Source organism: Polypterus senegalus, chromosome 6, assembly GCF_016835505.1.
Source record: "Polypterus senegalus isolate Bchr_013 chromosome 6, ASM1683550v1, whole genome shotgun sequence".
Taxonomy (NCBI): domain Eukaryota; kingdom Metazoa; phylum Chordata; class Cladistia; order Polypteriformes; family Polypteridae; genus Polypterus; species Polypterus senegalus.
The window spans coordinates 173,493,181-173,512,654 of NC_053159.1; the positions used below are offsets into that span (position 1 = coordinate 173,493,181).

At 41.0% G+C, this 19,474-nt stretch overlaps 1 protein-coding gene across 1 annotated transcript in view; it reads right to left on the reverse strand.

Moving 5' to 3' along the window:
* The window catches only part of lrp2a (low density lipoprotein receptor-related protein 2a), a 248,832-nt gene that overhangs the window by 204,100 nt on the left and 25,258 nt on the right, over window positions 1–19,474 (reverse strand). Inside the window, 7 exon segments of the mRNA XM_039757567.1 lie at window positions 359–499; window positions 3,332–3,534; window positions 6,807–7,013; window positions 8,255–8,478; window positions 14,685–14,854; window positions 18,305–18,433; window positions 19,341–19,460. Of these exon segments, the coding sequence (XP_039613501.1) occupies window positions 359–499; window positions 3,332–3,534; window positions 6,807–7,013; window positions 8,255–8,478; window positions 14,685–14,854; window positions 18,305–18,433; window positions 19,341–19,460 (1,194 nt within the window).

Consider the following 19,474-nt stretch of genomic DNA (forward strand, 5'->3'; position numbering starts at 1 on the left):
GCTGTAATATATCATAAACTTTTTGTTTATCCTCATTCTCCAGGAAAATGTAAAATTAAAAATTTCTATTGGTCATTGATAGACAGTAGAATTTTAGGAACTTTCAAAACTTGATGTAATTTTGGAAGAATTTAGTGGAAAGCACTGGTGAAGTATGGTGGGCTGAATGGCCTGCTCTCATCCTGATAGTTCTAATGTTCTAATCTCTACAAAACACACTGGGTTAGAAACATATAAAAAAACATCATTTTTGGGTGGAGTGTTCTTTTAAAGCCAGTTTACCTGAAGGTGCCCACTCTAAATTTACACTTTAGCTCAACATCCTAATAATTAAATTGTACATATTAGTTTCTCTTACCAACACAATGTTTTCCATCAGGATGAAGGTCAAAGCCCATTCGACATTTACACCGGTATCCGAGACCATCGTTGTCTGTCCTGTGACTCAGAACGCAGATCTGCTCGCAGCCTCCTTTATTATTGCCGCAAGGATTTCTCACTTTTGACATAAAAAAACCCAATCAAAACACATTTTCTTGTTAATCTTCAAACAGCTAAACCACAGATACACTGCCACATCATATAGTGCCTTGAAGTGGGATCGGGTCCCCTTCAAAGTTTTCAAAAGTGATTCTTTAAGAAATTTTCACACTTTATTTCTTTTCAAGCCTTTTTTTGAGAGGCAGATTCATTGAACTTTGCCATATTTTGACCCTTAGTTTTGTGGTTTGGTGCCCTGCTGCTGTTAACTGTACTGCCCTTGAGGTACAGTATGAGCGTGGCTGCAAACTTGCTTTTAGTAATCTGGGTCTTCTGTGTCAGTCCACCCTGTATTGCAGTGCCATGGTAAATTTCTGTGCCACTGGGGCTAGAAACAATTGTTTTTCTTTGTGCTATAAATTACACCACACAAAAAAAAGGGACACTTAATTATCACAGTCTAACATCGAGTCATTTAAGCTTCAGGAATATCAATCTGTCCAGTTAGGAAGCATAAGCGATTGTGAGTCAAGTAGTGAAAAAAGCGTTATATAAATATAAAAAATTTTATTATTATTATCAGTCTCACCTGCTTTGGCACAAATGAAAGTGACAAGGAGTGCACTGGAGAGGCAACACCAAGACAAGCCCCAAAAAGGGAATGGTGGCCACAGACAATTGCTCTCTCCTTTCCTTCTTGACTGATCCTTCTCTAGTTTTGTGTGGTTTTGTCCTTGTCACTACTGGTAGCATGAGGTGGTGCAGCCATTTCTGGATACAGAGGTAGTCTAGCTCTTCCAGAATGCCACGTCCATACGTGCTGTCACAAGAAGGTTTGTTGTGTCTCACAGCACAGTCTCGAGAGTATGGCAAAGATACCAGGAGATGGGCTATTACACAAGGAGAGCTGGACAGGGCTGAAGAAGGGCATCAACCCAGCAGCAGGTCTGGCATCTGCTCCTTTGTGTGAGGAGGAACACTGCCAGAGCCCTACAAAATGACCCCCAGCTGGCTACTGGTGTGCATGTTTCTGTCCAAACTGTCACAAACAGACTCCATGAGAGTAGCATGAGAGCCTGAAGTCCTCTATTGGGACCTGTGCTCACATCCCATCAGTGTGACACTTGATTGGCATTCGCCAAAGTATACACAATTTGCAGCTCTGCCATTGGCTTCACAGAAGATAGCAGGTTTACACTGAGCATGTCTGACAGAGTCTGAAGATGCTGTGGTGAACGTTATGCAGCCTGCAACATCATCCAACGCAACCGGTTTGGTGGGGTCAGCGACGGTCTGGGGAGGTATATACTTGGAGGGTCACACAGACCCTCCATGTGCTAGGCAACGGCACCCTGACTGCTGATGAAATCCTTAGAGAGATTGTCAGACCTTATGCTGCAGTGGGCTTTGGGTTCTTCCTGGTGCCCACCCTCATGTGACCACAGTGTGTAGGCAGTTCCTGAATGATGAAGGCATTCATACCATTGACTGGCCAGCACTTTCCCCAGCTCTCTTCATGTAACAGCCCATCTCCTGTTATCTCCTCCATGTTCTTGAGACCTTCTTGTGACAGCAGGTATGGATGTGCCGTTCTGGAGGAGCTACACTACCTGTGCAACCTGAATGAGCTACAGGTACCGCCTCATGCTACCAGAAGGACAAGGACAAAACGTAAAACTAGAAAAGAATCAGTCAGGAAGGAACAGAAGGGAGCAATTGTCTGTGGCCACCACTCCCTTTTTTGGGTGGTGTCTTTCTGTTGCCTTCCCAGGGCACCTGTTGTCACTTTCATTTGGTGAAGTTGATTCACAATTGCTTCTACTTCCTTACCGGACAGACTGATATCCCTGAAGCTTAGATGACTTGCTGTTAGACTGAGATGACTAAGTGTTCCCTTAATTTTGTTGAGAAATATATACTGACAATAAATTGGCTTGAATGTAATGAAGGTTTACTAAATAAGGACACGGGCGTTTTTAAGGGTTTTTGGAGACTGAAGTTGTTAAGATGGAGATGCTATTCTCTCCAGCTCATGGAGGTGATAATCATAGAGTGGAATCAGAAATTATTCAGACCCCTTCACTTTTCTCATATTTCATTATACTGCAGGATTGTACTAAAATTGTTATAAATAATTTTTTTTCTTACATCAGGTAACACTCTATGCCCTGGTATGACAAAGCAAAAACAGGATTTTAGAGATTTTTGCAAATTTATTAAAAATAAACAACCCAGTGACTCAAGTATTCAGACCCTGAACTATTGAGACAGATTATTTCAGCCAGGAGAAGTAATAATGTGATTGCCCAAATTTAAGCCTTTGGAAATGTATTTTATAGACACTGAGAACATGTGTGGAGCAAACAACAGGTGGCACAGTGGTAGTGCTGCTGCTTTGCAATAAGGAGACTGTGGAAGATTGTGGGTTCGCTTCCCAGTTCCTCCCTTTGTGGATAGCACTTTGAGAACTGAGAAAAGTGCTATATAAATGTAATGTATTATTATTACCTGCACAGACTACAAAAGCCTTAACGGTAACCCGGTTATGGATTTACATGGCCACTTGATTGGATTATTCACAGATTATTCTGCAAATCAGATTTCTCACAGGCCAATAATTTGCCTAATCAGAATGAGAGTTTATATGTCACTTTAGAAATCAGGTTTCTGTGAATAATCATATTATAGAAGCGTACGTATAAGGTTGATATTTGTTGTTCACCAGCCATTCAATGGACAGACGCCCCATTCAGTGCTGTTTTTGGCCTAATGACCGGTGCTGCCAGAGTAAACTCGGAGCTCCCATGACCCTCAATTGGCTTAAGTGATTTCAAAAAACATATCTACTCACCAAAAGGTTGTCGTAGGGAATGGTAGACCGTCACACCGTAGGGTGTTAGAGGGGAAGGAAAGATGACTTGTGGGCTGCTTTCAGAGAATTTATTAGCCCTCATTACTGCCATCCTGGTCCAGTCAGTATAATAGACATAATGCTCAAACATGCTTAGTCCATAGGGGTGGGGTATTAATGAACCGCCATATATCACAGTTTTCCTTAGGGAAAAATAAATATATAAATAAATAAAACAGAAGATGAATAAACGTAACATGTCATGATCATCATGCTCTAGCTGGATGTAAAATGACTGACAGGACGCTTGAATGAAAATACACATGTTTGGAAGGCACTTTGGATAAAGGTGTCAGCCAAAAAATAAAAATAAGAAGACACCATGCAACTTTTAAATCAGTCCAGTCCTGTGGTCAATGATTCAATCTTTATCTTACAAACTGCAAGTAGGTTTGCAAAGCTTAAATACATTATCAGACTTACGGACTCAGAAGCAGAATAAAATGAAAGCTGAAGTGCGAGAAGAAACAGGAATGCAGTGTTGACAGCCGTCAAGAAGAGCTTGGAAGGAGCACCAATGTGACCAAATTGCACCCGGACTAATAATTTTCCATATTGTAGAAGGAAGCTCCGATGAGGATTGAGTCAGCCAATTCAGTCAAGGCCAATGCAAAACACCTTCTATACAGTCTGTTTAGCCACCAGGGGATTCATGGAGCCAAGCAGAAGAAACTTGCAGTTTGATCAAGAAATTCAGAAAGTATGCAAAGCCTTTTACTTTTTATGCATTTTGTTAAGTTGCAGCCTTGTGCTAAAATCATTTTTATCCTCATCAAGGAACACTCAATATCCCAAAATGGCAAAAATAGGATATAGGATTTCAAAAACGTATGCCAAGTTATTAAAAATAAAAAACTGAAATATCACATTGACACAAGTATTCTGACCCTTTACATGTCAATTAGTTGAAGCACCCTTGGCAGTGACTACAGCTTGGAATCTTCTTGGGTTTGGCATGACAAGCTTCGCACGCCTGGGATTTGGTGATTTTCTGCCATTCTGTTCTGCAGATCCTCTCAAGCTCTGTCATGATGGATGAGGATCATTGGTGGACAGCTGTTTTCAGGTCTTCCCAGTGTTCCTCAGCCCAGGCTTTGCTTGCTGCTTCGGGTTCTTGTCCTGTTGGGAAGTTAGCCTTTGGCTCAGTCTGGGGTCCAGAGTGCTCTGGAACAGGTTTTCATTAAGGACATCTCTGTACTTTACTCTGTTCAACTTTTCCTCAACCCTATCTAGTCTACCAGTCACAAACCCCACAGCATGATGGTGCCACCGCCATGCTTCACAGTTGGATTGGTATTGGAGCACAGGAGTGGAGCGGTGCCTAGTTTCCTCCAGACATAACTCTAATCCTTCATTACACCAGAGAATCTTGTTTCTCGTAATCTGAGAGTACTTTAGGTGCCTTTTTGCAAACTCCAAGCTGGCTTCCAATTGTCTTATAATGAGAAGAGGCTTCTATGTAGTCACTCTGTCATTAAGCCCAGATCAGAGGAGTGTTGCAATGGTGCAGGTTTTCATTAAGGACATCTCTCTACCAGTTCCTGCCACAGAAAACCAAATCCACAGCATGATGCTGCCACCGCCATGGAATGGTATTGTTCAGGTGACGAGTGACACCCGGGGTCCTCCAGACATGACACTAACCCTAATTTCATCAGACCAAAGAGTCCTTTGTGCAAACTCTAAGTGGGCTTCAATGTGTCTTTTACTGAGAAGAGGCTTCTGGTCCCTGCTCTCATACTTACATAAATGAGAGATTTAGATTTTTAATAAATTTGCATTCTGAATTTTGTTCGTATAGGTTATTGAGTGTAGATTGATGGGCAAAAATGGCAAATTTGTAAATTAAAAATTAAACCTACAACACAATAAAATGTGCAGAAAATTAAGGGTTCTGAATGCTTTCTGAATCCACTGTATACTCTACACATCCAGCCCTAAGAATAAGTATACATTAGTTGAGCTTGTAAAAAACTCTCTTATTAATATATAGGTTTATAAGGTCATTATTTTCACTTATAGTGAACAATGAAATTCTTACATGCATACTGTATACTAATCAATACAACATGCTCTCCAATTAATTTGGACCACTTTGCAGAGATCTGTTGACACTTTGACATTAAAGAGTCTTTTTCTATCGTCAAAAATTAAGTCCACTGTGATTCAGTGTCATTTAACAGCAAAATCTGAAAACTTTTTATTAGAACATTAGAACACTCTAGATGAGAACAGGCCATTCAGCCCTACAAAGCCCGCCAGTCCTATCCACTTAATTCTTTCTAAAAAAACATCAAGTCGAGTTTTAAAAGTCCCTAAAGTCCTACTGTCTATCACACTACTTGGTCATTTATTCCATGTGTCTCTAGTTCTCTGTGTGAAAAACAAACTTCCCAATGTTTGTGTGAATTTCTCCTTAACAAGTTCCTAACTGTGCCCCCGTGTTCTTGATGAGCTCATTTTAAAGTCACCGTCTCGATCCAATGGACTAATTCCCTTCATAATTTTAAACACTTCGGTCAGGTCTCCTCTTCATCTTCTTTTGCTTAAACTGTAAAGGCTCAGCTCTTTTAATCTTTCCTCATAACTCATCACCTGAAGCCCTGGAATCAGCCTAGTCGCTCTTCTCTGGACCTTTTCTAGTGCTGCTATGTCCTTTTTGTAGCCTGGAGACCAAAACTGCACACATGACTCCAGATGAGGCCTCACCAGTGTGTTATAAAGCTTGAGCAGAACCTCCTGTGACTTGTACTCCACACATCAAGGCGCTATATAACCTGACATTCTGTTAGCCTTCTTAATGGCTTCTGAACACTGTCAGGCAGTTGATAGTCTATTATGACTCCCAAGTCCTTATACACCGTACTTTCAAGTTTCAACCTTACATTGTGTATTCATATCTAACATTTTTGCTTCCTATATATAATTCTTTACATTGACTTCCATTAAATTTCATCAGCCATAAATCTGCCCAAGCCTGTCTGCTGTCCAATTCCATCTATAATGATATAACGGATTCCAAATTATCAGCCAATCCACTTATCTTGGTATCATCTGCAAATTTCACCAGTGTGTTACTTATATTCTTATCCAAATCATTTATATATTATTAAAAATAGCAGCGGTCCCAGCACAGACCCCTTTGGGACACCACTCTGAACAACAGCCAGTTCTGATGAGGTTCCTCACACTTTTGCTTCCTGTGTCTATATGCACTGTACATCTACAAAAGGAGCACTGACGATGCATCTTAACCCACAGCACTGAGATTACTGAGCAACAGCATAATAATAATAGTGACAAACATGGCAGTGTTGTCTGTGTAGAGCAACAGTGCTGCCCATAATCAAGTGACACTCTTCCAAGCCATAAGCAGTCTCAATACCCCCTAAATTCCCAACCCCACCCTTTTTACCTGTAGAGACCATCATAAGTAACGGTCTCAACGTAATCGTAACGACTGTCCACCCAGTAGACTCTCTGAGACACAATATCAACGGTTACACCAGCAGGCCAGCCCAGTTTGCTTTTGACCAATTCGTAGCGATTTGTCCCATCCATAAAGGCTCTCTCAAGGCCAGGCTCTCCATTCAGGCTATCCCAGTCTGAAAAAAACAAGTAGCTGTGAAAAGAAAACAGAACGTCAGTCTATCTGTCTGGCCATTTTCAATGCCAGTTTTTACTCAGATGTTAAAAATAGCTTGATATGAAGGAATCAAATACATTCCATAAAATACAAAGGGTGATCAGAAAGTTATGAGCCTGAACCTGACAGGGTTAGTCTATGGTGCCAGTTTTCTTTAGCTTGCTTTGCAACCAGTGCTACTTGGACATGCTCCAGCACTTTGTGATCCATTCCTCCATAATCCCCTCTGCACCGATCAGCCATAACATTAAGATCACCTGTCTAATACTGCGTAGGACCCCATTGTACCACAAAATGGACTCCACAAGATCTCTGAAGGTATCCTGTGGTATCTGACACCAGGACATTAGCAGCAGATCTTTTAAGTCCTGTAAGTTGGTAAGGTGGGGTCTTAATGTTTTTCCAGCACATCCCACAGATGCTTCATTGGTTTGAGTTCTGGAGAATTTGGAGGCCAAGTCAGCACCTTGAAACTATCTATCTATCTATCTATCTATCTATCTATCTATCTATCTATCTATTGTGATGCCTGGGGCACGTACAGCCCCTCTAATCCCAACACAAACAGGCAGGATGCACAGGTTTTGCCACAAAGCACACAGTTTATTGCCTTCCACAGCACAAAGTAAAGCATAGAGCACAGTCCCTTCTTTGCTGCCACCCCTTCCGCATCCACTTCTCCTTAGGCTTTGTCCTCTTCCTCCCGACTCTGGCCGTTGCGTGGCAGTGACTGGCTCCGTTTATAGGGCACATGGAAGGACTCCAGGTGGCCAACAAAGTGCTGCAAATAGGGCCCTGGGAAAGTCCAGGCACCCCCTGGCATTGGCCATGGGCCCCAGCAGGGTTGAGATTCCATGCCAAGGGGGCTGCCCTCTGTAGGTCCTGGGGAGTAAAGGGACTTGAAAATACTCTCTCCTCCGGTCCTTCCATACTTAGGGCATCTCCCCCATGCTCCAGCCGTCCACCACACTATCTATCTATCTATCTATCTATCTATCTATCTATCTATCTATCTATCTATCTATCTATCAGTAAATCTGTGTAAAGCACCTATACTGTATTTTTAGTCACCGCAAAGAAAATCTCAAGTACGGTGCACAACCGAGTTCAAACTTAAATTATGCCCCATTAACACAGAAAGCAAGAGCATTTCAACTCCCACTTTCTTTCATTTACCCTTTCATGTGAGAAATCAAAAAGTTTCCCAAGCTACTTACCCTACTGTTGGATCCACAGCAATTCCCGTTGGAATTCCCAGACTTTCAGCAATCAGTGTCACTCGGTTACTCCCATCTAAATCCACCATGTCTATCCTGTTCACTCTTCCTTCCACAACATACAATTTATTGTTTATCCAGTCCACGGCTAGGTTTACAGGATAGTCAACTGATACATTTAAAACCACCTGGACACGGGAGCCGTCAACATCAACAGAAAACACCTGCAACCCAAATAAAGAATCCTTGTTTAGAGATTAGCTGGTTTACATTTTAGAAAAGGGTCAAGCTGGGTAGGACTCACATTCAGAACAGTTTGCTTCCTTCTTCAGATGAAAATTCATTAATTAGAATTCCCCTTAAAATTACGTCATAGGTTAATATTATTAGGCTTGTGGTATCAAGATTGGAAGTTGAAACACAGTGCAGTTCATATGGGTTTTTATACCCAGATCAACAGAGAAAGACTCTTTAATGTCAAAGTGAACACAGATCTCTGCAAAGAGTTCCACATTAATTACAAATATTAAAAAGAAAATTAATGACTTTCTACAATACAACACCACTAAATCAACACTGGTACAACCGATTAATTTTACAAGTCAGAGAATGGAGGTCACCTGTCTGGGATTTTGAATTGATTTTAAGATAAACACCATTGTATGTGGAAGGGCAAACATGTAGTTGGTCACAATGGTAGCCCAACCTGCACAATGAAAACAAAAGTACACTCCAAGCACCTCTATGAAAAACAGAAGGCAATGGATGGATACCATAAAATATCCAAATTACCAAATATCCAAGCACTGACCCCTTTGGGACACCACTATGAACATCAGCCAGTTCTGATAAGGTTCCTCGCACCTTAACCCTCTGCTTCCTCTATATGCACTGTATATCTAAAAAGGAGCACTGATGATGCATCTTAACCCACAGCACTGAAAAACAGAAGGCAGTGGATGGTGACCATAAAATATCCAAATTTCCAAATATCCAAGATGCATTCTGTTAGCCTTCTTAATGGCTTCTGAACACTGACTGGTAGTTGACAGCTTAGAGTCCACTACGACTCCTAAATCCTTCTCATAAGGTGGACTCTCGATTTTCCGACCGCCCATTGTGTATTCAAACCTCACATTTTTACTTCCTATGTGTAATTCTTTACATTTGCTGACATTAAATTTCATCTGCCACAAATCTGCCCAAGCCTGTATGCTATCCAAGTCCTTCTGTGATGATATAACGAATTCCAAATTATCTGCTAATCCACCTATCTTGTTTTCATCTGTAAACTTCACCAGCTTGTTCCTTATATTCCTATCTAAATCATTTATATATATTAAAAATAGCATAGGCCCTAGCACTGACCCCTCTGGATCACCCAATTCTGATGAGGTTCCTCGCACCATCACCCTCTGCCTTCTGTGTCTGAGCCAATTCTACACCCATCTAAAAACATCACCCTCAGTGGATGACTGAAGTGGGAGCAGGGGCTGCTGGGAACTAGAAAGACCAGCGGGAAAGTTGAAAAGGGGGCCCAGCAGAGCAACGAGAGCTGTGTTTTTGTGTAACCTGTCCGACGTGTCTACTGAAAAGTCCATGGATCTTTTCCCGTTAGGACGAATGGACTGTCTCGTGCCTGCCTGTTGTGTGTATAGTGGTAGATTATATAGTAGTCGTGTGTCTTTAAAAAGGAGCGCTCCTGCAAATCTCACCCCTCACCGCTCAGGACTACCGGTAGGACTGTTTCATTCATTTATAACGGAAGCTATTCTTGGGATTGGCATCTTCGCACTAAACCATTTCATCTGCTTTTGCCGCATTGGACTGTATGAGGACATTGTCGTGAGTGTTTATTGTCGTGGTTCATTGTTGTGTTAAAATTGTATCGCCGTAGGGGAAAAGGGAGGTTTGTCTGGTTGTTGTTGTTTGTATTGGATTTTCCAATTAATATATTAGTTATTCGCCCTGCGGTGGGCTGGCGCCCTGCCCGGGGTTTGTTTCCTACCTTGCGCCCTGTGTTGGCTGGGATTGGCTTCAGCAGACCCCCTTGAGCCTGTAGTTAGGATATAGCAGGTTGGATAATGGATGGATATAATAGTTATTCATTTGTTGATTTCATGTCTCTGCCTGTGAGTGTGTGCGGGTCGGGCCAAGACTGGGTGCATTCCTGGAAGCCTCCAAAGAAAAAATAGCTAAATCACTGTCCTATCGACGGTGGGAATCTTAGCAGCACCGGACCGCTACACATTAAGGTAAAGTCACAGATGTCAACAACTGGGGGAACACAGCAGCTAGCTGCCTGTCTTCTTTCACCCATGGCACAGAGGATGATACTTGCTAATGTCACTTCCAGCTTGCCACAGGAGAAACCTGCCTCTTCTGCTCCAAGGGCTACTTAAAGATCAACATTACTGGAAGGTGACATTCACTGCGGACCAACAAGTCAAGAGCGTGGAGCTTCTTAACAGCCTTGCTCATATAGCCTGAAGAGAAACAGACTCGCCATGTCCACAACATTTCATTGTATTTTTATTAATCCTTTCCATCTTCATCCAGCATTACATCAGGTACCCACTGGTCCCACATCCCTTTTTCCTCTATTTTGTGTCTTCTTCAACACAGAGTTTTAGGGGGTCCAAGGCCTTCATAAGGATGTTTCCATGTATTTCAAACCTCGTCTTTAACTAATAAGTAAAATGATATTTTAAAGTGACCTACACAAACGCCTTAATAGTTTGGACTGCAGGTGGAGAAGATCTAAACCTTAAGGCCCACTGTGGCCCTGCTCTGGAAATCTTTCACACTTGGCATCTGAATGAAGCTATGAGCTGCACTGGCATTTCACAGAGCCTGCCAAGGAAAAGTCATCAATACTGTCTTTGTTTTTTGAATAATACACTAAATACGTATTTGTAAGATGAAATTTCTTGATTTGGAATCGCTCTGTTAGCCTTTTACCAAGCGCATCCCATAACATGTTCCATCTTTCCAGTTTCTTGGCTCAGGCTCAAATACTGAAACAGAGCGACTCGCAGCAAAGCCCTTTGAGGAAGCCGAGAAACATCTATAGCTGATGGCTAAGTGAAAATAAATACAGCTTGTTAAGTCCTCGGGTTACATAAAATTACTCCAAAAAATGTCATTTTCTTTCGATTTTTTTTTTTTTTTTATCAGAACCGCTATGCTGTGACTACAATTATACTAATATGAGTGGAAGCCAATCATTTAGTCCTGAGCACAAGCTAGGCAGTATCACTCAGGGCCCATCAGAGTGTTCAACTATAGTCGATATAGCAAAGTAACAAAAGGAGACTGTCTGCCCGGCTAGACCAGAATGAGAGATTTAGAAAAAGGGCAAATAACTAAAAGAAAAAAATGTATTTCTGATCAGTTTCACGATTTCATCGGAGGAAAATTATTTAGATAAAATTTGTTAATGAGCCACCCTCACATTACGATCTCCATACTTTTTCCAAATTGAGGATCATAAATCAAGACAAAATATTACAAATTTCCTGCTTTCAAATCCATTTTTTGCAGTTTTCTTTTATTCATTAAGAATGTGTTCAATATATACATATAATGCGATGTTCTACAAAGAGATGTGTCACTATGCAAGAGAGCAGGAGACCAATAAATAGTATTAGATTTTATATAGATACTGTATATATATCCATCCATTATCCAACCCGCTATATCCCAACTACAGGCTCAGGGAGTTCTGCTGGAGCCATTCCCAGCCAACACAGGGCGCAAGGTAGAAAACAAACCCCAGGCAGGGTGCCAGCCCACACCAAGCACACACTAGGGACAATTTAGGATCACCAATGCACCTAACCTGCATGTCTTTGGAATGTGGGAGGACATGGGGAGAACACGCAAACTCCACGCAGGGGCTCTAACCACCACGCCACCGTGTCCAGACTTGCGTCTGAAGGTTGTAAGTATGACGTGACTTGTTCGTCTCGCAGGAAGTGAAAGTGTCTCTGTCTCGCTTCAAAAGATCACGTCTCGTCTCATTGAAAGTTTTTTTTTTATAATAGATATACTGTATATATAGCCATGCTACATGTCTAGGGCAGACTGAAATCTAAATTATCAACGTACACCTCAGCATATTCAGCATTAATGTTTGCTGTGCACCACCTATTGAAACGTATTTTGTGATGCCTGTAGTCATTAAATACAATCCATTTGCCATTCTAACAGATGGTGTATCAGAAGCATTTGGAGTAATAAAATGTTTTCTAATGTGCCATCTGTTTTAATGATGAATGCAGTGTGTATGTCGTTGTTATTTGCCATTTGGTATGGGATTTATAAAAGTGATGATAACACTTTCAACGTGAGGTATGAATTAAGTTGTATCTCACCGAGCCTGTCAATCCGAGAGAAGCCATATCTCAGTTTACAGCCACTGTAGACGCAGCCAGCTTGTTGATGAGCTTTGCTGCCAAATCTCATTTTACTTTAGTGTTGCCATCTAGATGTTTTTTTAGTAAAAGCTTACTTAAAGTAGTGCTATAAATAGACAGTCCACAGTTGTTGAGTTGCGAAAAAGGGTATAAAGCCACTGATGTTTTAGAATAACTAGATTTATGGCAAGATGAATATTTTTTCCTGCTTCCAACACTTCACCCTCGAGAACTGACTGTTCATCTCATGTTATTGAGATAATCGACGTTCTTCTTCTTCTTCGATGGCAGAGGTTTGAATGTTGTGGCTAATCGGCGGCTATATAAAATCTTTTCATAATATCAAGTATTATAGCCAGCCTTGTTCTGTTAGCCCTTGTTATTTTATTTTTGCAAATATCAGTTATAGCTGCAGGCTTTACCAATCTTAATTCTCATTCTGTTATAATAACAATTAGTTTTGAGTGGCTGAAGAAGCTACGTACAGATTGCCATCAGGATTTGAAATTTATTTTTCTTCAATGAGTGCTTTGTGGTTCTATATTGTGTCACTTTTTGAAGTCCAGAAGTTGCCCCTCACTTTAGTGTGTGATTACAATTGAAATAATTCTGCAACAATTTAATAATTACGTCAAAACTGTGTTTCTCTTATATTGGTTATTTGGAGACTGCTGGGTACCGATGATTACTGCTGTCCTTATTCTGTTCATTTTGTATCAACATTTTTATGATTATGGGATTCACCAAATGAAATTCTATGCAACTTCAGTTGTTATAGTAATAACGTAAATTTTTAAATAGCTCTGGTATGAAAAGAAACATTAAGGAATGCCCACCTATAAAAGTATGTTTTTATTTTTCTCATGGGTTTGGGTAGTCCCTCTAAGCCCACGTCCAATTTCAGCTTTCTAACTTGTTGAAATGTAACTTCAAATTGAAGGATCATTAAAGCGGCAAGGCCAGCGTGTGATATTAAAGGCTACGTCAGAAGTGCAGCCATAATAGGCGGCTTTGTTGGCATTAATAAATGTAACAGAATCACCTCCACATTTGCAATGGATTAAACAAAAATGTTGGTAATGCAATATTTGCTGAAAACGCACACATGCGTGCGTGTCCATACAATGGAAGCAGATCAAATGAAGGCAGCTATCAACAAAAATTCATCTTGCAGAGTATATTTCATTTCACATTTTCTCATGGTAGTTCTATAATGATTTGTTTTCAAGAACTAAAATATGCGTCTGTTCTAACAGCTTTTACTGTTTTCTAAAGAAAGTAACTGAGCACTTCGCTGGTCAAATATCTGAATCAAATGTTTTGTAGCAGAATGTCAGTCAGTCATTTTCTGACCCACTTAGTCCTAAACAGGGTCGTGGGGGTCTGTTGGAGCCAATCCCAGCTAGCACAGGGGGCAAGGCGGGAACAAACACTCGACAGGGTGCCAATCCATCACAGAGCGAACACACACACACCTCAAGCACACACACGGGCCAATTTAGGATCGGCAATTCACCTAACAATACAATGCAATGGAACTTATTTTTGTATAGCCCAAAATCACACAAGGAGAGCCACAACGGGCTTTAACAGGTCCTGCCTCTTGACAGCCCCCCAGCCTTGACTCTCTAAAAAGACAAGGAAAAACTCCCCAAAAAAAAAACCCTTGTAGGAAAAAATAGAAGAACCCTTGGGAAAGGCAGTTTAAAGGAAGACCCCTTTCCAGGTAGGTTAGGTGTGCAGTGGGTGTCAAAAAGAAATGGGGATAAAAACAACACAATAAATAAGAAGGGGACACAAGATATCCTCAATGCAATGCATGTCTGTGGACCATGTGAGGAAACCAGAGCACACGGGGAGAACATACAAACGTGAACCCTGCCCTCCTTACTGCGAGACAGCAGCGCTACCACTGTGCCACTGTACCACTGCGCCACCATGCCGCCTTACAACAATGTATGAAAATTCAATCAACTTGCTGCCAGTTTGGGAGTCCTGTACCACTTACTGACCTTATCTTGCATGGTGTCGGAGTAAAAGATCCTTCTCAGCTGATAATGGTAGTCAACTCCAACAGCAATCCCTCGGTTTGTGGAGTGCACCAAAGTACGGAGACTGCGCCCGTGGATGTCACCCATAAGCAGATCCCGGCCATTGGAGAAAATCAAAGATGGCACTCCAGCTACAAAAATAAAAAAAATGAAAGTATCTAAATTTGATAGTTCAATGGGCCCGCAACGTACCCTCAATTAAAAAACATGGAAATTTTAAAAAGTAATACAAGAAGATCAAAGCACACATTATGTAATACAAAATCCCTTTATTGCCAGAAGGGATCCTACTCTGTAGGGCCCAAGAGCAAAGCCCTTAAGCTGAAAATTGCTCTGCTCTGCTCTGCGCAATGGCTGACCCTCCGTCTTGACTCCCCAGAGGTCACATGAAAGGACATTTCCCCTTGGAGATTAACAAAGTATATCTAAAATGTCTACTACATTTAGTGTTTTTAGGAGGCAATGTCAGGGGAAAAAATCTGGGGAATTTCACATGCGTGACATTTTGTATTTAAATGAAGGACTCTAAAAAAAAAATCATGGACTCATTTCCTGTCAAGTCTATACACTTTGATGAGACACCAGGTGTGTTTTAGGTCCCCACATTGCTGATTATGATGACAATCTTGGTGATCACGATCACATACATGCATTGGAGATGGAAAGGAAAGGAGTGGGCACATCGTCAGCCTCTACTACAGAAATAAAGAAGCTGGAAAGGGCGATTGCTGGGTAATGATGGTGGTGTGCTGACTTTCCGTGCAGTGACATTTGCTGTAATGTGCACAATGGTATGCTTTGTGTGGAAAATATGCAACATGTCACATTCTTCTCCACCCTGATGTGAATGAGAGGCATAAATAGGATTTCACCAGTATGATATCGATTACATGCTTTATTCAGCTTCAGAAAAGAACAGATGTAACACACAAGTGTTGATGGGTGAAATTCACCAAAGTGTTTTTCATAACAAATTTGTTGGGTTTATTGGTGACCTTACTTACTGAATACTTCTCTAAAAATTTGCCATGCAATTGGGTCAGGTGAATGTTCTTTTTTTTTTCCAGTGTCCCATGATGCTTTGAGAGTCCAGCATGACATCACAGTGCTGTAGCCGCCATGTTGGATGGGGGTGTCACTACGTAATCTGCACTACCTGCTTGATTGACATGCATGGAAGTTTCACTCGGGTGTATTGCAAGCAAACTTCACCTCACACTTTAGGGTGCTGTTTGATCAGCTTCATGCAAATGTTAATAATTAATGTAATGCGTGATGTTACTACCTGATTGGTATGCCAGTCGGATTTGAAATATTTTCATTTGAGTGGTACATTAGCTGACCACAATGAGAATGCTATGAAAATACATTATTATTCCTCATATATTCATTGTACGTTGTGTCTTCATTGCTGGATTAGGCATGTTATGCTCCTCAATTTGTAGTGCAGATTGGAAAATTATAAGGCCGAGTATGTTGTGCTCATCCGTTGCATCACAGGCTCTGTGAGTGTTAGTTAGTCGTAGTGATAGAAGCTTGGGAGAAGTACACAGAGAATAAGAATTTGGAGGATTGTGCCCTTGGAGTATATCATTTTATCAAGCACTGCTGCCTCAGAACTCAGGTCACAATTTTGGCCACAATAATCAGTCCAGCATAGGTGGCAGATACTTTCCTAGCCCACAGGGACACCTAAAATACCCGTGAGTCATTAATATCCACTCAAAACAAATAGATGTTTTAATTAAAGTGTGATCAAGGCTTTAAGGGACAATATTCCATGTTTTACACTGAACCACCCCCTCCCACCATAAAGAAACCTTTACAATCTCCAAAAAACTACATTAATGTGTTTCAGGTTTCACAATTGAAAATTTGCCTATGACATGAATTTTCACAAAACTGAATACAAATTTAATTTTACCTTTGCTCACCACTACCAACAACCTTGATATGTGTACTAAGAGACAACAGCTCAGATGAAGATAGATAGATAGATAGATAGATAGATAGATAGATAGATAGATAGATAGATAGATAGATAGATAGATAGATTTATGAATGGTACTTTAATAGATAGATAGATAGATAGATAGATAGATAGTTTTATGAATGGTACTTTATAATAGATAGATAGGAAAGGCATCCATCCATCCATCATCCAACCCACTATATCCTAACTACAGGGTACGGGGGTCTGCTGGAGCCAATCCCAGGGTGCAAGGCAAGAAACAAACCCCAGGCAGGGCACCAGCTCACCACAGGGCACACACACACACACCCTCCTAGCGACAATTTAGGATTGCCAATGCACCTAACCTGCATGTCTTTGGACTGTGGGAGGAAACCCACGCAGACATGGGGAGAACATGCAAGCTCCACGCAGGGAGGACCCGGGAAGTGAACCCAGGTCTCCTAACTGTGAGGTAGTAGCAGTACCCACTGCGCCACTGTGCTGCCCCTGATAGGAAAGGCACTATCACGTAATCAGCTTCTACAATTTTCCTCACACTCAGCTGATGTCACTGCTCTTCTTCTCTCTCTCCCATGTCCCTTTCTCAGTCAGTTTCTTTATCAATTTTACCATAAGAAAGATGTAAACCCTGATAACTTCACAGCGGCAACACATTTCACGAGTACCAGTCACGTGATCAGTTTCTACTGTTTTCGTCACACTCAGCAGATGTTGTAGATCTTTTTCTCTCTGTCATGACAACTCCTCAGTTAGTTTCTCTGATCAGTGTTGCTACTAACTACATTTTTTGCTTCACCAGTGTGTATCATAAGCTTTTGTTTAAGACTTAGGTCCAGTGATTCATGGGTAATCACGTGTAATCATGTGATAGATGGACATAACCCCTAACATTTTATATATATAGATAATACATTTCATTTAAGGCACCTTTTTGACACTCGAGGTCCCCTCACACAGCATAAAATGAGTGGTAATACAAAACAGTAACATTAAGAGCATAAAACATAATAAACCAGCATGATAAGCTTCAACAAGACAATTCAAATTCCTCAAGCCAGCTAAAGAAATGAGTTTGAACAGCAGTTTAAAATTTTGTAACAGAGTCGTGTGGTCAAATATGAGGAGGAGGAGGATGTGAATTCCAGAGTTTGGGTGCAGCATAAGAGAAAGCCCTGGTACAATAGCACTAAGGTTATAGAAAATATACCAGCAGACAAAGGTCATAGGGACTGACTGGAGGTGTAAATCTGAGGATCTGCCAGATAGGTTAGAGGGAGATTATGAAGGGCTTTAATCGTTAAGAGTAATTTTTAATGTGTATCTGATGGGACACAGGAAGCCAATAAAGTTGAATGAGTAGAGGGGTGACATGTTGTGTGGACTTCAATCCTGTGATAATCTGTGCTGCAGAGTTGAAGTCGATGAAGGGGTTGATTGGGAATGCCATAGTCAAGGTGAGATGTAACCAAGGCGTTGAGTATAACTTGGGCACTGTGTCATCCTGTAGGCATTAAAAGGCACCCTAGGTGGTAAACTTGATGAGCTGCAATTCTGTCCCCAAGTGTACCAAGGCCACCTGTCCAGATGTTTCTTTAACATTACTTACATGAAGTGTTTGCTCGGCAGTGTCTGTGCTGTTCCAGGACATATCCAGGTAGACAACTGCATCTGTGACTTCCAATTCTGTCTTCACAAAGCTGGTCACAAACACCCCAAGTCTTGCAGTCATCAAAATCTAAATAATGAATAAATGATTTCATTCAATAATTTCACTTCGGTTTTTCACAAATCAGGAATCATTCAAGCATCTAATCTAATCTTCACTCATCCTTCAGTCCATTTTGCTTAAAAAAGAATGGAGTCTGAACACAGGAATCACTAAGACTGTCAACTGAAACAATGGTGACAGAATCAGGAACAAGCAAAGCCAGGACAATACTAGATCAGGCGGTTCAGCTTTAAACATGTGTAATGCATTTTATTACTACAATTTTTTGAGACGTGCCATCTTGTGGAAAGGCAAATGCAATGAATATGTCTCTGTTACACACCATTTTATATAGGATTTGTATAAGCACTACTAATGTTTGTGATGTTCCACCTGTTGGAATGACAGCCGCAATGCATTTTAGTACTACAGATGTTTGTGATGCTCTCTCTATTGTAATGACAAAAGCAACACACTTTATTACTACAAATGTGTGTGATACACCTTCTGCGTATACAAATCCCATACCAAATGGTAAATAAAAGAAACATTTCTAGCAAATGTCCAGCAACGTCATTAGGGTGCCAATCATGGGACCACATGAATGCATGTTGCATAAACAAAAGGCAGCCAACGCAAAATAAAAAGTAAACTATGTCAAAATAAATAATAACAATTCAGAACTCCTAAAGCATTTTCATTGATGTAAAAAAAACAATTCTAAACTACCTCACAAGACAAAATAATCATTATTATGACAAATGCCTCCTGGGTTTTGATTTATGTTAAGCGTATTTAACTTTTGATTTTGAACTCAGCCTGGCAAAACAATAACAATAAATGCCTTTTCTTCTGGTCTCTCGACAAATGCATGCCTTCATCTAATTTGGCACAACAATCAGAGGAGCGACTCGACTGTGATACAAACCATTACCTCGACATGAGCGGCTATCATTGTTGTTAAGTACAAATCCCAGTGGGCAGTAGCAGCTCCCTCCAGAAGGAGACTGGTGACATCTGTGTTCACAGCTCAGTGATGCACAATTTGCAATGCCTGTAGGAAGATGG